The sequence below is a fragment of the Perca fluviatilis genome, chromosome 3 (genome assembly GCF_010015445.1).
Source record: "Perca fluviatilis chromosome 3, GENO_Pfluv_1.0, whole genome shotgun sequence".
Taxonomy (NCBI): domain Eukaryota; kingdom Metazoa; phylum Chordata; class Actinopteri; order Perciformes; family Percidae; genus Perca; species Perca fluviatilis.
Genome location: NC_053114.1, coordinates 1,967,501 through 1,981,995, shown reverse-complemented (window position 1 = coordinate 1,981,995; position 14,495 = coordinate 1,967,501). Strand labels below are relative to the sequence as shown.

Below are 14,495 nucleotides of genomic sequence, written 5' to 3'. Positions count from 1 at the left end.
TGAGAATTGTAGTTCCAAAACAGCAATATTATCCCCAGAATGGAAATAAGACAAAGAATAATAATAGGAGTTACAAAATCCATGAATACCACCTTCCAATAATAGTTTGATGGTGGTGTGCAGTTGTCTTCATTTTGTCTGAGGGGGGGCCACAGTGTCAGACTTTGAAAACTCCTGCATTTTAAGATTACAGTGCTGTTACAACCTCTGTATCACTACTGTGCACTATTTCTACATTCTAGAAGATGTTTTGTCACTGACGTTGTGACTCAAGAATGCCACTTAAGTTTGGAGACTTTGTAAATTTGGTTGAAACCTAAAGGAAACACGATTGACAGCTGCTGTATGTGTACATGTGCCCGTGTTATAAGTTGTGAGACTTCAACTTTACATTTTGATTTATGACACATGCTGAGTGAACCTTTTTCTGTAGAAATAAATGTGAAATGAATGTAAATATACTCATTAGGCTTCAGAAGAATGTGAGTGGGTTCCAAGCTAGAGAGATATGGTAGAGAGACATATTTTAAAGACAAGGAGCTAATTGTAAATTGTCAAAAAATGTAAAAGTCTTGTAAAAGACCTCCGAAGTTGGTTTTGTGTGTTTTCTGTAGCACTTTTACACCTGGGTTTTATGATTCACTGTTCTCCCGAAAGACGGGACCAATGTCATGTCACACATTTCTCCTCCTCGATTAAACATTTAGCCAACCCACACAGATCTCCATCAGATCATAGTTTTTGTAATGAGACACTGGCTTCTGGCAGCATCCGACCATGTGCGTTTCTGCGTGTGCATATTGTGATTTGCATTGTTATTGGTGCTCTGTTGTACTCCATGAATGCCAATGTGTCACAATTCATATCTGCACAGTCTCTGTATATTGTCTCTCAGTCTCTCTCATCTTGTTGTCTTTACCTACTTTCTCCTCTGTTTTCTCTCCATTCCTCGGGCCCGGCCTCCCTTCTCTTTTCAGCGCCCTCTTCGTTTTAACCCATACCTGCAGTTTCCTCCCTCTTCGGGTCTCTCATCCAATCTTCATCACACCATGCATTGTCAGCGGGACTGAGAGATGAAAAGCGGGAAAGGGAGTGGAGGAGGGAGGGAGGGAGGCAACAGTGGTGAATAAAGAGGAGCAGAGATGGACAGAAAAACAAGGGCATTAAGACTGAAAAGGGACTAATAGCGGAGAGAGAAGTGAGCTAGAAGAGAGGGTGAGAGAGAAGACGCATAATGAGAATAAAACCGACAGATGAATAGATAGATAGATGAAAGGCGGTATTCATGGAGGTAAGGAGGACAGGTAGGACAGAGGGCGAAGCAACGTGTGTGTGTGTGTGTGTGTGTGTGTGTGTGTGTGTGTGTGTGTGTGTGTGTGTGTGTGTGTGTGTGTGTGTGTGTGTGTGTGTGTGTGTGTGTGTGTGTGTGTGTGTGTGTGTGTGTGTGTGTGTGTGTGTGTGTGTGTGTGTGTGTGTGCGTGCGTGCGTGCGTGCGTGCGTGCGTCTGCGTGCGTGCGTGTCAAAACTAACAGTAAAACATCAGAGACAGAATGGTGAGTGACAAATCTGTAAGACTGAATTGGCACTCATTCGGTCTCTCTCTCTCTCTCTCTCTCTGCCTGTTTCTGTCTTTGTCTCCTTACAGTATCTCACCATCTACAGTACACATCTAAGCAACATGTTCAAATGGTGCACTAGCTGCACTCAGTATTTGTTTGTTTTCATTGCACCCACAATAAGCAGCTAATTAAACCGAAAAGAAAAATCCCTGTTTTGGTTCCAACCATTACAGTGTAATGCACTCATAGACTGTATATTATTAACAGTCTATGGTTGCGCTAGATATTTGCAGCACTCCTGCCACCTCTGCCTGGATGTGGACTAACGGATGCTCCATTTGGAATTTAGACAGATTGGGAGTTTGCAGAATTGTGTTGAAACAATTAAGTACTGCACTTCCATAAGTTTGGGGGCCTTGATGTAAACTGATTTATTTATTTTTTAATGAATGGCCAAAATAGATGCAGCGGAGATATCCTGACTTTTAGTCCCTGGCATACACGAAGATGCAAAAACATCTGACATTTCCCATAATGCATCTAGCGTCTTTCTTGTTTTTAGTAATTCCTTAAAAATGCTAACTGCCCACAGATACCAATATTTAGTTATGAACTGTTTTACTTTTTTCTTATTTTGGAATTTAGCATTTTTCATTTTCCATGGTAATGACTGCTATAGTGACATGCCAGTATGATCACCATGTGATGTGTGTGCAGATTTTTAGCATTGTAAATATGTTTTCATCAGCCATTGGCTTTGAGAGTATTAGAAACGTTTTTAATGACCTTATGTCAGTCAAAGACAGTTTGACATTTGAAATATATATGATTTTTAATATGTAATAGTACAACAAGGACTTGTTGACTTATTATCTGTAGCAGTGTATCTCTGTCTCACTTTTCCTCCCCCTTTCTGCCTCTCGCTCAGTTGCCATTGACAGCCACATTCAGTTTCTCCTCCTCCCCTGCTTTGTACTGTCTTTCATCATCAGTGTCATTCAGTTTTTCCCATCCACATGGCACAACATCTGTTTGGGAGGTTTGCACTTGCCCTGTTGGAAAGGATTCAGAGAAACTGTGCAATGAGAAGCCTGGAAGCGCTTTCGCCTCTTTATGTCTGGTGTCAATTTACATGCCAAGCTCTGAACCCAGAGTGCGTGTGCGGTGTCTTTAGGATATAGCCAAATCTCAAAAGCTGTGCTGCACACTTAATATCAGATATTCCGAGGTTTCATTGTTTTGTGTATTTTTTTGTTTTACAGCAGGGAATTGATCAGAAAACTTGTGTTGGTATGTTCCTTTAATCGTCAGGTCGTTTAGAGACCTTCCTCGTAGACTTCAGAATCAGAATCCTTTATTGATCCCCTCATGGAAATTGTTCAGTTGCAGTTGCTCACAGTCAAATTCAAGGTGAAAATAAGAGTAAGAGAAAAGCGAGCCAATAAGTGTATAAAGTAACAAAGCTACAGTGCAGGAAATAAAAACGTTAAGTAGAAGTAAAGTGAGGTTAGTTTAATTGAAAAGTAAGATTAGGTTAATGTTGCTAAAACAATGGTTGTACAAATGCTGTTGGAGTAAATAAAGTACAGTGTAACTCTAAGTAGCAGCAGTAACAGATATTGCACATGGAACTGAGTAATTATTGTAAATAATTGTCCAATAATATTGAAACTTGTCATAGCAAGAAAAAGCACAAGTGTAAGCACTAACATTAATGATGGGCTCACTCAATTTAGTTGTACCAGTAAGCCATGACAATGAGAAAGCATGCGTGCCTCATACCACGGTCCTGGGACTTGAACCCTTACAATGGTGTCTATTCTTTATGTGAAGAAATGTAGGATTCACTTGAAATCAGAAACTGAACCTGATGCACGGACGTGTTTGTGCTTCGAAGAGCTGTTGTTTTGATTTGGGAGGCTCTGTCCCTGTTTGTACTTCATATGAAGCCTGCATGGAATTATGCTAATAATAATTAATAGCACTGACAAGCAGTGGAGAAAATGATTCTTCAAGTCAACTGACATTATTGAAAGGCATCAAAGAGACACGGGCTGTTTGGATGTGTGTTTGCTCATAGGAAACAAGCAGGCGTTCCTGTGATCCGGGGGGGGGGGGACAGGAACTATTGCTTTGTTGCCAGAAACTGTGCTGTGCTCAAAGTGAACTCCACAACAAATGCGTGGCTTTCCGATGGGGTGACAATATTAAAATAGCACAGTTTTAGAAAACAAAGGACCTACTTCCACGGGTACCATCCAACATTGTTGCTTCTCAATGTCATTCTCTGTGTCTGTTTCTGGCAGATGGTGATGGCGACCAGGACCACCTCCTCCCCGTGTGTTTGGATGCTGCCTGTCAACGCAGTGCCATCTACCTGGCCAAGTCAGGCTCCAAAGAGGTACATAACGCACACATGACCACACTGACCGTTGGGGTAAAAGTCACTCTAATGGATTCTCTTGGTTTTTTACTCCATTAACCACTTTTCCATTCTACCATTCTTTATTGCACCATGTTGTACTACTCTGCTCTCTGTTCTCACCTTCCGCTCAAATCTGTCAGACTCTGGTACATTGCTTGTTCTGTGGTACACTCTTGTGATTTGTACAACACCGCTCTGTTCGACTGTCCTCTTTTCTATTAGTTCTTATTCAGGGTTTCCGCGGGGTCTTAAAAAGTCTAAAATTTCGAAATCTAAATGTTTGGGCCTTAAAAAGTCTTAAATTCGCTCAAGTATTGTTTTCTAGGTCTTAAATCATTTTAAACAGGTCTTAAATGTCATGCAACTCTACCTCCTAATGCTCTTTTTTTATCATGATTCCGTGGTGTTCCGTAGTTCTTTCTTTCGCTAGTCCAAATATAATTTGGAACAAAGGATGGAACAAAACCAGAACACAGCTGGAACGCAGCAGAGACGCACCCAGTGGAGAATGCCTGTTATATTGGAGCCAATCATTCTGAACCTCAGACATAAAACAGATTTTATTCTTCAGCTCTAGGGGAAGTGCAAGTTTAGCAATACTTGGCTTGATTCAAATGTAGGGCTTTGTTGATGTTGTGATAAAACTCTTACATTTCATTCATACTGGTCTTATAAAGGTCTTAAAAAGTCTTAAATTTGACTTGGTGAAACCTGCAGAAACCCTGTTATTACATGCTAAGAGGAAGTATAGAAACCAAAGTGAGGGGACCTGAACTGTGCTCTTGTTTGACCCTGCCATCCATCCAGAACCTCTTCTCCAAGATTTTACTTACAACTACTTCTGCCTTTGCTACTTAGAAAGGATGTTGATTGTTCTCATGACCAAAAGAGGCCACTTGTAAGCAGATTGATTATCTATTTCAGGAAGGTATTAAACACGTGGCTCGCTGCTTAGAAAGAAATTGCGGCTGATCCGCCGGTGAGCCATGCGAGATAGAAGTAACAGATTATGCGATCACACACTCAATCCCATCTGAATGATGTACACACGCGCAAATGAATACATGTGCACGGACGTCATCGCACACAGTTGCTCTTACACTCATATGAACACACACACACACACACACACACACACACACATCATATACACCATCTGCACCACCACCTACGTAGTATCTTGTGTGATTCTTTTCAGTTACATCCTACCAGTTGGCAGAAGCCCCCACTATACTTTTCTTCCTTCCTCTGCCACCAGAGAACATGCTTCCATTTTCAATCCAAAATGGCAATAATTCTGGCTTATCTGCATGTCCGCCTTCAGAAACACGTGCACACATAAGACACACACACACACAGAGACGGACAGATGCGCACTCCCTGTGGACATGTCTTCTTTTGTTTGCCTGTCAGCAACAACAAAAAATGATTGAAGGAAGTAGTGAAAGGATAATGGTGAGGGAAAGGAGGCAGAGAAAGGAGGACTTATCTGCACTGATGGATGAAGTCAACACATGTTGTCTTCTGTGTTGCTATGTGTTTGAGAGACAGTGAGAGGGAAGGGTGAGCACAGTGAGGAGGAAACCAGCCTCTCTCTAAGCTTCTCTGCTGTCAAGGAGTGGTGAGAATAGTATACAGTCATAATGAAAACCTCCTTCAACACACACGTGCAGTTTGCATGTTTATCTATCAGGGCTGCACAATATATCGGGTTTCTTTATCGCCATCGCTATATCAACTTGCTCGATAAACAGATCACAAAAGACGCTTCCAGATTTTTTAAATTTTTTTGGGCATTTCTGCCTTTATTGGACAGGAAAGCTGAGAATTCGAACGAGGAGCAAGCCTCTGTACATGTGCGCCTGCTCTACCAACTGAGCCAACGGCCACACGCTTAGAGATTTTTTGATAGCTGATTTGTTAGCTGAAGGAAAACTGCACTTTAAAATGTAACGGTCATTCTTCTTTTAGTGGTGCGTTGATATTCGTTTCATTTGTTTTAAATTCAATAAGCAATTGGAAAAATTATTTTAGCAGAATACTGAAAGCAGCAGAAAGGGAGAACTGAGTACATTTTATGTTTATTCATCACAAGTAATATCGTTATTGCGATATTCAGCAACGTTATCACATATCGCACATTTCCCTCATATCATGCAGCCCTATTATCTACATTGCAGTACTGATGTCATCAATTCATCATTGGTGGTGTAAACACTTTATGAGCCAATAGTTATGCTTGATCTTACATCACGTGTGGGTGTACGTGTGTGGGTGTGTGTGTGGCTCCATCACAGTGGAGCAGCTAGTCAGCAGATGTCTCCCCGGGAGGTATCTGCCCCCTGACAATAACAGAGACAATGGAGGGAGGGAGAAAACAGAAAGGGGATGGAGGTATGAAAGGGAGATAAATGGGAAGAAAAGGGAGCTTGGTGTAGGTAAGGAGGGGAATGAAAAAATAGATGACAGGAGGGAGAAAGAGGAGGTGGAAGGAAAGGAAGATTGGAGAAGGTAGGGTGAAAAAGCTCTTTCTTTTGCCCCTTCATTGCCACGTTAAAAGGGAACATCCCATCAGAGGGAATGAGGGCGGGAGAAGCAGAAAAGAGGAATGGAGAGTGAATAAGACTGGTGATATGGAGACATGATGAGATGCCTTCTGGTGTGCATGGCAGTCCCGCTGAGTAGAAACTAGTGTGTGTCTATAGTTCATCTCCAAACAGCAATTCATTCCTTCCATCCTGTTCCAAGCTCCAGGCCTTTAGTTCACCATATTGAAAGAAACCGCATGGGGGGCCTCCAACAATCTCTCTGCTTCATTCTCTGTCGTTACAGACACACACTGATCACATTTATTGTACTTTGCGCCTCCCCTTTTCTGCTCCCAAATTCTGTCGCACAATTGGATATTCCTGCAGAGAGTAATGTAATTGTGTGCCTGTGGGTGTTACACCTGTCAAGGACATTGTAGCAAACGAAAGCAAAGAAAATGTGACTTGGGTATATTTTCATTAGCTGGAAGGTAAGACCCTGAATACGAGAACACATTCACAAGAACAATCCAAAAGCCATCCAGGTCCACACCATATGTATATATTTTAGGACCATGGCTCATTTCTAGTTCAATACAGCAAAATCTATGTGGTAGACCTGGGCAATATGGCTGAAAAACATTGCCATATTTTTAATGGCTTTACAAATGCAATTTTCTAATCAGAACAATAATTTAGAATAACCACCCTTTAATAAACAGCACCAGATTTACACAGACCATTACAAACATTCTATTACTGAATCTTTTAGACTTCTAATCATTTTCTTGAGGTAATAGAGATTAAAATATCATCATGTTTCTGCTAAGTGCTTGCATTACACTGCAACATACTCGAATGTACCCTTACGACAAACAATTCATCCAATTCAACAGTAAGTACACGTAGCACATCTACTGTATGAATTTGGAGTTGTTAACTTGCTTTCATTTCCCCGTATTCCCATTTGTCTTCCCATATACTGTAGTTAATGTCTTTGGTCAACTATGAAGTGTATGGTCAAGTCCATAAAATCTGGCACAGAATGAACAATCAATCAAGCGCACCTTATTTTATATACATATATAATCAGACTGAGCATGCTTATTAATACCAGGTGTAAATGTAAAAGCCCAATGATTGGCTGTTAACTATTATGTATTCAGATCACATGTTAAAGCAGTGTTAAGGTTTCTGTCTTTTTCTGTCAAGTCTATAATGTTACAGTGGCAGATGTTCAAATCAAACGTGGCCTAAACTTAAAATTAGTGAGGTAAACATTTTTAAAAGAAATTCCTGTGAGCCAAAACCTCAGATTTCACGCTGTTCTGAATGCATCTGCTCCAGGCAGGCACACTACTGCAGTGTTTACATTACACTGCTACATGTAGCTACATGCTAACGCCAGTAATCCTGGAATCTTGTGTGTAGATGTTGGTAATTTCTCCCCAATTTCGAATCACATTCCTGCTGAATCATTCCATTCCATTCCATTGTGTAGTTTATTGTGAAGTCTTTATTGGTGATTTCTTCACGCTATATACTCAGTCAGTGATGATGCAGTCCGTATCCGGCTGCAACGGACTGTTCAGAGACAGTGAGAGTGGAGCGCAGATGAGGAGACTATGCAGACCCAGAAACGCTGACCAATCAGTGCAGACTGGGCTTTTTTGGGACGGGGGCTTAAAGAGACAGGCGCTCGACTAGGGCGTCTACAGGTGCAGCAGCCATGGGTATATATGAGAATAATAAAGTGGTTTTGGAACATTAAAGCATGTAACATGTTCTAGTAGATCCAAGTATAATCCTGAAAACCTAAACCAAGTATAATAGGTCTCCTTTGAATCCAGATGTAAATGAGACCATATATTGTGAGTTAAATCAGGAGTAGTTGAGTCTTTGTGTTTAGTGAAATAACATGAAGGGACTCAGCTTTTTCACACACAGTCCATCATTGAGTGGGTGAGCCCAAATGGCAACCATGTGACCACAGGCCACATGCCCTGGCTCTGTGGGTGGAAGGAAATGATTAGCTTTGGGTATGTTGTTACTGTTCTTTTGTGCTACCTAATGTTGACTCTTATTTGATGGTGTCTGAAGACAAAAACAAAGATATTCCAGTGCACTAACTAATGCCCACACTGTCACTGCAGGAGCTTATACATTTGATCAACAGCACATATGGCATTTACCATTTTCATTTGGCACTTTACCATGCTTACATTGTTTTGTAGTTTTTCTTTTTCTATCCTTCGGTTGTAAGAAACATACAAACATCTAAGCCTTTCTTTTATGTTTGTGTGCATATTTCTGTGTGTATTTGGTCTCTTAACACACCCCATTTACACACGTGCACAAATGCAAAACGCACATACCGCCCCCATGAAGATCGAACCAGCTGCCTGCTGTTGCTGTCCAGACGGTGTAAGGGCAGCCAGTTTAAACTAGACAGCCTCCTCCCAGTCATCCCAGTCCACCGGTCAGTCAGTGGTCAAAGAGGTGACACTGACAGCAGATCGCAGTGCCCCCACCCTGCCCAGCGGACACAAAGACATATGGTCTCACTCCATCTTTGGCTCTGACTCTGACTGCCTTTTTCCCGAGGACAAACTATGACCTCATTTACACCTGCCCAATAAAAAACAATCTGTATCTGGCTATTTTGGATGAGGAAATGTCAGTGCAAGGTATATCAGAATATACATAGTCAGTTAATGCAGATGCCATCACCACAGATAAAAGCACCATCTGATGGATAGTAACATTTTAAAGGTTAGAAATATCATCACAGTTTGACATTGGGAAATAGCTTAGTGGCTTTCCTACCTCATTAAATATTAAAGCAACACCAAAGATTATTTTCTACCTTAAAATAATGTTTCCAGTTTTTTTCAGTGGTTCATCAACTCGTAACAGGGTGAACGGCACTTTGCATTCGCTTTGCCGCCCTCTATCAGCTATAACCGCACTGTGCCAGATCTGGTAGCAGATCTGTATGATGAATGAATGAGAACGGTAATGGACAATTCCTCTTCCAACCTGTAGGGGGGCCGAAGAGGAAAAGTGCTTTGGTGTTGCTTTAAGCTAGTGCAGAGGTTTATAAACTGAGGCGTGCCTCCCGAGGGTGGTGTCACTACCCTAGTGAGTCCAGTGCAGCTGTGAGTTCAGATTGAAACGGCATAATGCCAAGGGATCCGGATCCGGTTGCATTGTGAAATCCATTAAATAATAATTTCTCATTACAAACACTAACAGAAGATGGAAATCATTTCAAAAACGTTTTAGCTATGTATGATTGTTTGATTGCTAATGTTAGCTCAAAACGCCATTCAAGTGACAGCCTTTGTTGTGTTTGATTGCTAACTTGTAGCCAGCAGTGAACGAACTTCATTATGTAGGTCCATTTTTATTGTATTGACATTACAGAAGTCTCTCGTTAGCGGGTTCTTGTCGGCTACTTCAGCCTCTAATCTATGAGCCCCTCATCAGGGATCATGCTGTGAAAATGTGACGCCTTACGCTAAATAATACATTACTGCTATGTAATGTACCTATCTCATTATTCTGTGGCTAAAAGCAAAACAGATCTGCGTGAAATCTGGTCTAGCCTACCTGTGTGGGGCTGGTGAGGAGGGGGAGCCGCATTGTCGCAAAGTGACGCATGCGCAACTCACATCTGCACTCGACTCACATTGGGTAATGACAGCGGTGCAGGAGAGTTGAGGGCCGGATGCAGATGAAGACACTGCACTGAAAACAACGGGAAGTTCGATATTGTAGCTTGGCCAGCTTACCAAAACAGTCAGTAAGTGCAGCAGCAGTGGCTGTGACACAGTTCATGGAGGCTGTTAAGATGCTTGATCCGTGAGCCCCATTGCTGCAATTTGCATTAAAAATCACTCCAATGTTATGAAACCACAAAAGGACATTTGTTTTGAAGAATTGTTCATTCTGAAAACACAAAATGGAGACTTATATTGTACTATGTTGCAAATATTGTTTGAGCGCTGTATCCAACAAAATATATAGAAAAAAGTCATGAATAAACAGACATAAATCTTTTTTTTTAAGTTTTCTTTTGTATCAAAGTAATCCAGTGAGAACTGTCTGTACATCCATGGGTACATTGCAAACAGGAACTGCTAATAGTTAAGTTGGCCTTTTTAACGGTGCCAGTTTGCCAAAGTGTTAACAACTATGTGGTGTGCGGTTGTCTCGATTTTGTCTGAGGGGGTGGCCTGCGGTGTTAGACTTTGAAACCCCCTGAGCTAGAGCCAGCAAGGGGGAGCTTAGTTCAGCATAAAGACTGGAAACATTCAACCATTCTCAATTTCCCAAAATTACATTAAGACTTTCCACTGTTCAGATGATGAACATACTTCAACTGAATAACAACAGCATACATTTTAAGGGATTAAAGCCGTGAAACCTCACACACAACAAAATCCTTTTTGTGCAAAGTCTAACACCAACTCTGTTCAATCTGGAAAGTTAGGCTAGTCACGATTTGCATTAATCTCTGCTTCCTCTGCATCTGTTTTAAGCAGTTTGCATTTTATCTTTTCCAATATCTTTGGAATTCATGTTTTCTTTAGATTGTTTTTTAGAGATGCACCGATAGACCGGCGACCGGAATTGGCCGGTTTCCACGTGCTCGGCCATGACCGGCGACCGGCAGGTCAGTCTGACATATGCCGATTTCATGCCGGTCAACGCTACAATTACCTGACAACAGAAGTTATAGAGTTACAGTTCTCAAGGACGCACGCACACACGGACGCGACGGCACGCTCTCTTTTTACCTTTCTCTCAACTTTTCCTCCGCGTGTCCTCGCTATTCTCCCACATGTAGGGAACCTCGTGAATTAACCTGCAACATGTCAGCTGTTTGGAAATTCTTCAGCGTGTGTGCAGAAGATAACAAGTTTACAATATCCAACACCTGCAAGGAAAAAGTAGGGCGTGGAGGGACGACACCAAAAACCCAAATCAAATTTTTTGTTTGATATTGGATGTGAAAAGAAGGAAATGGTGTGAATTTCCCACACCAGGAGTAATTTATGTAGTTCTATTTTATAGTGATCCATTATCTGTTCAAAAAATGTTCTATGTTCTGTGCAAAATGTTCTATTAAAGAAAAGATAGAAAATAAATATTTGTGTGTGCTGTAAAGTGGTTAGAAAAAAATGAAATTGGAATCGGCTAAAATCTGTATCAGCTGACCTAACTAAATCGGAATCAGTGCATTTCTAATTTTATCACATTTCATGTCTGGTATGTTTTTCAACAGAAGTCTCGTACAAATGGGCCTTTGTATTTTGGGATACTTAGGTCCGAAAACCCGCTTCTCCTCTAAAAACATCTCATTGAAAATACTTTATTATCAAATTATGTGATTGCTGATTCATTATATTTTAGGGTAGAATATTTCAGACATTGCATCACCTAAAACACTATCATAACATACATGTAGACCCACAAACACTAACCTTTACTTTGCGGTGTAGTAGTCCTGTTCTCTTCCTGCCCACTCCTCCACTGTTCATTCCCATGCTGTCTCTCAGTGCCAGTTCTAATGTGATAAGCATTACAGTCATTATATCGCTGGCATCATAAAAGCCAATGCTTCATTACACGCCTGTTTTTTTTTTGTTCGTTTGTTTTTTTTCAAACATTTTATTGCCTGAGACAGCCTTGTTGTCTGTCGATGTTACACATCACCCCGTAAACCCCACCACCACCGCAGGCTGCCCACATTTTAATTTCTTGGCCTAATGAAGCGGGAGCACTCTCCGCCAACTTGAATCAATGGGAGTCTGCAAGCATGCCGTCGCTTTTTCACTTTATTCATCAGCAAAGAGCCAGGAGAGCCATTTTATGTCAGGGGGTCTGTGTTTGTGCCTATTCTGGTTTTTATGTGTGTTTCTCTCTCTGTGTGTGTGTGTGTGTGTGTGTGTGTGTGTGTGTGTGTGTGTGTGTGTGTGTGTGTGTGTGTGTGTGTGTGTGTACGTGTACGCACGCGCAGAAGGCCTCAATGAGCTCTGTACCCGGCTGTGTTTTCTCGCTGTTTGACAAAAAGCTATTTGTATGCGAGATACTTCCCCTCACTACCATTAAGGGTATCAGATTACCTCCCAAGCACAAATCCCATCATCGTCTTCATCTCCATTAACTAGGTCATTTGGATATCTGCGTTAACACAGACACACACTCAATTTGGTGTTAATATGTTGACATTTGACCCAGCGAATGTCAGTATCGAGTTATTTAGACTTAGGCGCACTCTGTTTGACTGGGAGGACACTAGGCCACAGATAAGTCTATGAACACACACTTGACATTATATATGCACTCTGTTATATTTAGTGATTAAATGTCAAAACTTCCACAGCCACGAGGAAGGAGTAACTGCTTCATGATTTATTTAAGGAGCTCTTCTGTCAGGTTGGCTATTCATTATAGCTTCTCAAATAAAAAATGATTTGATTAGAACCTTTTAATATCCTCACGGAGGCCCATATGATTTCCACCAAATTCCCCGCACAATACTGCTGAGCAATAAAAACAAACAGAGGGGAAAACGGTGTTACATCTTCCTGAGGAAAAATGACCAAAGCTTATAGCGTTAGCCCAACAAAACTGCACGGTTGAATTTTGGCCTGCATGCACATTTTGTAGCCTAAACAGAGCAGCTTATGTTGGTTATATTAGAGAGAGCAACAAGTTAGTGAACTGCCCAAATCGCCCTCTTTGCTATCAGTCTGCTCAGCTGCTGTGCTGGTTCGATGGTGTTTTAAGCCCCCAACTAAGCCTTCGAGGCAGCGCTGCGACCGTCGTCTTAAACCATAACCATTGCCTAATCCTAGTGCCTTCCAGGCAGCGCTGCCTGGAAGACGCTGTTGGGGGCTTCAAACACCAAACTCTGCCCTCAGGATTGTCAGTCAACTTTTTTACTTTTTACTTTATTGACAAATTGTCCAGTTTCCAATTGACCGAAGACATGTTATTGTTACATTATGTTGTTAATAAATGTTTTAAATTTGACAATGTAATGTGGTACATTGCGAACAAAGTTCAGATATTATATTACATACAACTCTAGTTAGGGCTGCACGATTATGGCCAAAATGATAATCACGATTATTTTGATCAATATTGAGATCACGATTAATTATCACGATTATTTGTTGATTTTAGCCAAAACAAATTTTATTGTCACATAATTATATAATTATAACTGCTTTTACATCCATATTGTGCTACATTCCTCCTTTATTGAAGGATACTGTGAAGGAGTATGCCATTTCAGCTGTTGTGCGACCGCTTTCCACACATGCATGTTTGCCGTGAAAGATACAGGCAACGCAATTTTCTGTTCACGTTAACGGCGCATGTGGTGCCTGGTATCTACCAGATGAAATAGCTACGCGGATTTCTGTGGCTCATTACACTGCCAATTACATGTCTGCGTTGCGCTCTGATGCTCCGAAACCCACGTTAGAGGCAACATAAACATCGCTGAATGTCACGCTAGTAAACACTAGTAACACGTTACACAGCAGCTAACGTTAGCCTACCGTTAGCCACAGTAGCTGACTGCTAAACAGTGTAGTGTGTCTGTATTTCACTGTAGGATTCCAACAGCGGGACGTCCAACAGTCTGCTGCTAAAGCTATGAGCTAAAAGACACAAACTAGCACTGGTCACTGCTGTTGTCTGAAAAACAACACAGACTGGACAAAACGTTGCGTTAACTGGTAAACATCGTGACCGGCTTATGATGACCGACTGTTACCTGTTGTGGAATTTTCCTCACGTTACTCTGTCCTCTGTGACTGTCTACATTTAGAAACTAAGCTGCGTGGTGCAGGCAGGGAACAGCTCTGATTGGCTCATGGAGACATGTGATCAGACAGTGGTTTATGGAGCGCTAGATTGGCTTTGCAAAAACTGTTCTATGAAGGGAATGACGCATTTTAAATA

At 41.4% G+C, this 14,495-nt stretch overlaps 1 protein-coding gene across 1 annotated transcript in view; it reads left to right on the top strand.

Annotated features, from left to right (window-relative positions):
* itfg1 (integrin alpha FG-GAP repeat containing 1) overlaps window positions 1-14,495 on the top strand; it is a 166,172-nt gene that overhangs the window by 57,007 nt on the left and 94,670 nt on the right. The window contains exon 9 of the mRNA XM_039795224.1: window positions 3,866-3,960. Within this exon, the coding sequence (XP_039651158.1) occupies window positions 3,866-3,960 (95 nt within the window). The remainder of the gene's footprint in view (window positions 1-3,865; window positions 3,961-14,495) is intronic.